Source organism: Jaculus jaculus, chromosome 13, assembly GCF_020740685.1.
Source record: "Jaculus jaculus isolate mJacJac1 chromosome 13, mJacJac1.mat.Y.cur, whole genome shotgun sequence".
Lineage (NCBI taxonomy): Eukaryota > Metazoa > Chordata > Mammalia > Rodentia > Dipodidae > Jaculus > Jaculus jaculus.
In genome coordinates, this window is record NC_059114.1 from 17314779 (window position 1) to 17321172 (window position 6394).

The 6394-nt window shown below is 47.7% G+C and overlaps 1 protein-coding gene across 1 annotated transcript; it reads right to left on the reverse strand.

Moving 5' to 3' along the window:
• Positions 1-2829: 2829 nt before the first annotated feature.
• LOC123454150 (xyloside xylosyltransferase 1) lies at positions 2830-4994 on the reverse strand. Its single transcript, XM_045132673.1, has one exon. The coding sequence runs from the start codon at positions 4992-4994 to the stop codon at positions 3867-3869; it is 1128 nt and encodes a 375-aa protein (XP_044988608.1). The 3' UTR covers positions 2830-3866.
• Between the last annotated feature and the right edge of the window lie 1400 nt (positions 4995-6394).

Below are 6394 nucleotides of genomic sequence, written 5' to 3' on the forward strand. Positions count from 1 at the left end.
CAGCCCCAGGGCTGGACCCCAGGATGCACCCACAGTGATACCTCTTCCAGCCAGGCAGCTGGAAATCCATGTTACAAGCTTTAAAAAAAAAATACCTGAGTCTATGGGGGAGGGCCGACATTCAAACTACAACAAAGAGGAAGCCAGAGAAAGAGTAAAGATAAAACACCCTCGTGGCTTTGAAGCAAGAAATCTTTTTTATTTTATTTATTTATTTATCTGTGAGAGGGAAAGAGGCTGAGGAAGAGAGAGAGAATGGGTGTGCCAGGGCTTCCAACCACTGCAAACAAACTCCAGAGGCAGGCGCCACCTGTGTATCTGGCTTATGTGGGTCCTGGGGAATTGAACTGAGGTCCTTTGGTTTTGCACATAAGCGCCTTAACTACTAAGCCATCTCTCCAACCCCCAGAAATAAGAAGTCCTAGCGTAACATCCTGAAGTTTGCTGGGAAATAACTTTGGTCACCTGTCAACAGGGTGAAGCACGTTCATTTTCCATTTGCTTAATATGCAAGTGATGTTCTTTATTGTCTCTTTCTATTATGCTGTTGTTTATTAAGTTTTTTGGGGGCAAGCCCAACAAACTAGCCTTTTTTATGAGAGAGCAAGAGTGTGAGAGAGAGAAAACCCCTTGAGAATTGGCAAGCCAGAGCCTGCAGCCACTGTAATGAAACTCCCATGCTTGCACCACCTTGTGCTGATGTGTGACCTTGAACACACATCATCTTGTGTGTCTGGACCTGAGGAGTCAAATGTGGGTCCTCAGGCTTCACAGGCAGGTACCTTAACAGCTAAGCCATCTTTCCAGCCTTCTTAGAAAACTTTTGTTTACATTCAACCAACCCATTCTTTCCCCACAAAGCCCCCTTTTGAGAAACAGTATTCATGAGATTAAAAGTTTGACAAGGGCTAGAGAGATGGCATAGCCATTAAGCGCTTGCCTGTGAAGCTTAAGGACCCCGGTTCAAGGCTTGATTTCCCAGCACCCACATAAGCCAGATGCACAAGGTGGCACATGCATCTGGAGTTCCTTTGCAGTGGTTGGAGGCCCTGGTGCACCCATTCTCTATCTCTGTCTCTCTTTGGGTCACTCTCAAATAAATAATTTTTTTTAATTTAATTTTTTTTTAAAGTTTGGCAAACTAAGCAGGATATGGTGATACGCACCATGTGTAATCCCCACACTCTGCAGACTGAGGCAGGAAGATCGTGAGTTTGGAGCCAGCTTGAGCTCCATTAGCAAGATTTTGTCTCAAAACAAACAAAATAAAAATAAAAACAACAGGTCTAGCAAACTGGTTTGTGTTTTTCCTGACAGATTTGGTTAAAAATTAATGACTCAAATAGAAAATCTTTTTCAGAGCACATCCTAAACACTTTACGGGCACCCCAGTCATATGTGCATTCCCAGTAGGGAGCCAAGAGTTATTAGCTTTGTAACTTTACACAGCTCCCTTAACTTTTCTGGGTTTCAGTGTCCTGGCCCACAGCCTTGCTGAAATTCTAGAGATACGTTTAGGTAACTGAATTTTACAAGATTGTGTTCCTTTTTTTTTTTCCTATTTATCTATCTTTTAATTTTCTTTTTTTGTATTTAATGGACACATGTTTCACACATTTGTGGAGTAAAATGTGATAATTCAGCTCATATATGTGTGTATGTCTATATGTTTACACCTATATATTTGGTCACTGCATAGATATATACATTTAATGACCAAATCAGGGTAATGAACATTTCGACCTTCTTTTTTTTTATTTTTTTTATTTTTTTATTTATTATTTATTTGAGAGCGACAGACACAGAGAGAAAGACAGACAGAGGGAGAGAGAGAGAATGGGCGCGCCAGGGCTTCCAGCCTCTGCAAATGAACTCCAGATGCATGCGCCCCCTTTTGCATCTGGCTAACGTGGGACCTGGGGAACCGAACCTCTAACCGGGATCCTTAGGCTTCACAGGCAAGCGCTTAACCGCTAAGCCATCTCTCCAGCCCTCAACCTTCTTATCATTTCCTTATGTTTGGTACATTTGAACTTGTCTCTTCTGGCTGTTCAAAACTATGTAATGGGGAACCTGGGGACGTAGCTCAAGCATTAGAGTGTCTTGTATACACAAGGGCCTGGGTTCAATTCCTAGTATCATATACCCCAGGCATGGTAGTGTACATCTATAACCCCAGCTCTTGGAAGGAGGAGGTCTTGAAGGATCAAGATTTCAAGATTATCCCTGGCTATATATGCCAGCTTGAACTACATGAGACCTTTCCGTCTCTCATACGTGTGTGTGTGTGTGTGTGTGTGTGTGTGTGTGTGTGCGTGTGTGCTAGACTGTTCTGAAATAGTCATCTTCCTGTGCTGTAGAGCTCTGGAACATATCCCTCTCATCTAACTGGATCTTGGTACCTACCTTACCTCCATCCCTTCTTCTCTTTATCCCTCCTCTCCTGCACCAATTATTACTCCATTTGCTTATTTGAAATTACAAGTTTCTTTCTAGCTCCCACTTATGCATAAACACAGGTACTTTTCTGCCCCTGGCTTATTTTACTTAATATGACACTGTCTAGTCCCACCCATTTTGCACATTAATTTTAATGTGAGGGAAATCTATATGTAATCTGCGAAGGTAAGTTTACCTTCCACCAAACCTACTGCGGTATTTTCCATATTACCAGGCACCTAAACTCTTTAAAAAGCCCAGAGCTTTTGCACATGTCATCCTCTCTGGAAGCAATGCTCTTGTAGCTAGTCAGCAGATTACAATCCAGTCGTTTCTTGCTCAGGGAGTCTCCTCAGCCTCTTACCATCATTTCTTTTTTTTTTTTTTTTGGTCCACAAAGATTATTTATTAGCTATTCTCTCTCACTGTAAAAAGAAATGAAAGAGTAAATGAAGTAAAATGGAAATTCCACATTTCTCGCCTGAAGGCGTCTGCTGGACTCTGTCACGGACCAACAGGGGCTTCATGTTTGCAGCCTGCTCGCAGCAGCACAAGAAGAAACACAGAAATGGCACTCATCTCTGTGAAAGTACAGGACCTGGCACCTTGCAATAAAAAAGTACGTTTTTTAAAGCAGATTAGAATGATGATAAGGCTATGAGCCTTATCTTCTCCAAGAATTCATGAACTTCTGGGTTGCTCTTTGGAGTGAGGCTTACCAACATGAACAGTTCTTACATGTCTTGGCATGGCCAATCTTTGTTCTTTGATGGTGGACTTCATTCCTTAGTACGGACAGGCCACCTGGAGTGGGCTTGGACGATACGGGAAAGCGGCACGCTGTGACGTAACCAGAAGGTGACAGCTACGGGTGCTACAGTAAGGAGACTTATGTGGGTCCCGGTCGGCCCAGTAGGCCTTCTCTAGAGAGATGGCACTCTTGAAGCCCACACCAAGCAACATGAACATCCCGGGAGGGGGTGGATGACCTCTTGAATGAGAATGTGGAAGGCTGGCATTCCTTTGGAGTCTGAGACTCTGATCTGCATGGCAGAGCCCTGCCTCACTCGTTCGGCTCACTAGCAGCAACTGGGGTTGTTTGCTCTTTCTCACAAAACAGAAGAAGCCATCTAAATGAAACCTATATTTGGTCTAAGGAAAGCAAGTTCTTTAGGAAGATTTTGATTCCTTTGGGCATGGATGCCATTTCCTTCCTTCTCTCCAAATGCTGTTTCTCAGTGGACAGGAAGATGTCCATGTGTCTGTCCTTCATGAAGCCCGCCTGGCATCCGGAAGGAAAAAAAGGCTGAGCACCAGCAGTGCTTTGCGTAGTGACCAGCGGGGAGGCCCGTGGTACGTGGCTCCCTGCGCGGTGTCCCCTCCTTCTTCAGCCCGGAGGCCCCAGGGCTTGGCAGGGGGGCCGGCGCTTAGTCGTCCTCGGGGATAGAGGTGTCGCAGTTCCCGTGGTAGATCTTGACGTGGCCCTCGCAGCGGAAGTAGGCCTGGAAGACGTCGCTGTAGCCATGGTCCCCCCACCAGGTGCACAGCTGCCGGTTCCAGGTGCAGTCCAGCACGTGGAAGAGCTCCGGGTGCTCCATGCCAATCATGGTGAAGAAGTCCTGGTCCCCGAGGTGGCCGCGGAATTGGTACTTGTCAGTGAGCTGCTGCACGCGGGCGGGCTCCAGCAGGCGGCTGTAGAGTGCGGACTGGCGCATGGCCTCCAGGTTCAACAGCATCACCCCACTGTTGAAGCCGGGGAGCCCCTCGGGAGGAGGGTCACCGACCCTGGTCTTGGGGTTCTCGTTGCGAAACTGCCAGAACGTGTGCCTGTACACGGGCTGCATCTCTCCAGCTATGCCGATGACTGCGCCTGGCAGGAAACTGTCAAACTCCTCAAACAACTCACGGATGTTGGTCTTAAACTTCAGGTCAAGGTCCAGCTGAATGATCCGCGGGATGTCTTTGGGCATGATCTGATGCATGGCAACCGAGAGGAAGAAGATGGAGTCGCTGTAGTAGGTCCCTGAGCCAGCACTGAAGTGCTTCTGCATGGCCTCCACGACTGGGAAGAGCTTGTCTGTGAGCACAGCCACGTCGTGGAAGATGACCTTGCACTTGAAGCCGGCGGCGGGCGGCAGGAGCTCCCGCAGCAGGGCCTTGGCCACGTCTCGGCTGGCCTCCTCGCTCACGAAGTGCAGGTTAAGGACCTCGTGCGCCTCGAACTTGGCGAGGTGCAGCAGCGAGCTCAGCGCGACGCGGGCCTTGGCCTGCAGCCCCGCGTTGTGCTCGGCCTTGGTGAACATCATCAGCAGGTGGTAGTCTACCTGCCCGACGCCGCCACCCTCCAGGCTCTTGGCCTTGGCGACCAGGGCCGGTGCCACAGAGCCCCGGGTCAGCTCGGGCGCAGGCGGCGAGGGCACGGCGGGGAGTCCGGCGCGGGCCTCCTTCAGCCTTTTGGTGGCGCTGGAGAAGGTCTCCCGGCCCGAGCCCAGGTAGTAGAAGGCGCAGACCGCCAGCGCCGCGGCCAGCAGCAGCGCGCAGTAGTGGGAGCGCATGGGGAACCCCTGACTCGGTGCCGGCCGGGACGCCGCGAGCACGCCCCGCAGCCAAGGAGCCTCGGCCCGGAACCACGCTCCGCCTCTTACCATCATTTCTAACATAGGCCACACCTTACTAAATAATTCATTACCAAGCCAAGTGGTGGTGCACGCCTTTAATCCCAGAACTCGAGAGACAGGGGTAGGAGGATCACCGTAAGTTCAAGGCCACCCTGAGACTACATAGTGAATTCCAGGTCAGCCTGGGCCAGGGTGAGACCCTACCTCAAAATAATAATAATAATAATAATAATAAAATAATTCATTATCATGCTGCATCTCTTACATGCATTTTTGTTTTGAGTTGCTGGTTTTTGGTTTTTTTGAGGTAGGGTTTCACACTAACCCAGGCTGAGTTTCAGGCTGGCCTCGAACTCACAGTGCTCCTCCTACCTCTGCCTCTGGAGTTCTTGGATTAAAGGCGTGTACCACCACATCCAGCTTGCATTTGTTTCTGAACTTAAGGGATGTTTCCACTAATGCCTGGCCTATTTCCTAGAATATAAGTTTCATGTGGACAGAAATATCATTTGTTTGTTTTGCTGGTGTGTTTCCAGAAATTTATCTAAGTGCTCAAAACACAGTGAGCACACAGTTTGGTGAATGGAATGAATGAAATTTTCTTGGAGGAAGTGATTTTGAAATTTCCCAGAAATTCTCATCACTGTTAGCCTATGCTAGGGTGCACCCACCCACAATCAGGAGATTGTCTTTCATGTTCAGCCTAGGTTCTGATTTTCTTAATTCTTGGCGGAGAAGAGATTTTTGCAAACAGAGTCATGCCTGAATGCTGTGGTCTTTGAGAACCAAGCAGACATGACAAGCTGCTTCTCCTCCTATGGAACCCTGGAATTTCCTCCCACCCCTCACACAAATAAAATGCCCAGGGACTGGAGAGATGACTTAGCAGTTAAGGTGTATGCCTCCAAAGCCTAAGGACCCAGGTTCAATTCCCTATTACTCACATAAGCCAGATGCACAAGCGGGTTCATACATCTGGAGTTTGTTTGCAATGAGACCCTGGAATGCCGGTTCTCTTCCTCTCTCTCTCTCTCTTAAATAAATTTTTAAAAAATGTTTTAAACGCCCAGACATTCTTGATGTGTGTTCATTGGGAAGAAGCCTACTGCTGGTTCAACACAATTATCTAGAAACCCGGTCAGAACTGCCATGATGGAGGTGGTTTGAGAACAAAGAGGAAGCAAGAACATTATTGGAGCAGCAAACAAGCAAGCAAGATTCATCACAGTTAATTATTTGTTCTTAATTGTCAGGAAATGAAGGATGGATAGAAAAGGGCTTAAACTGAACAATACTAAGAGTGTTCTTCTACCCAAATGCTATAGCCAAATTTGTAA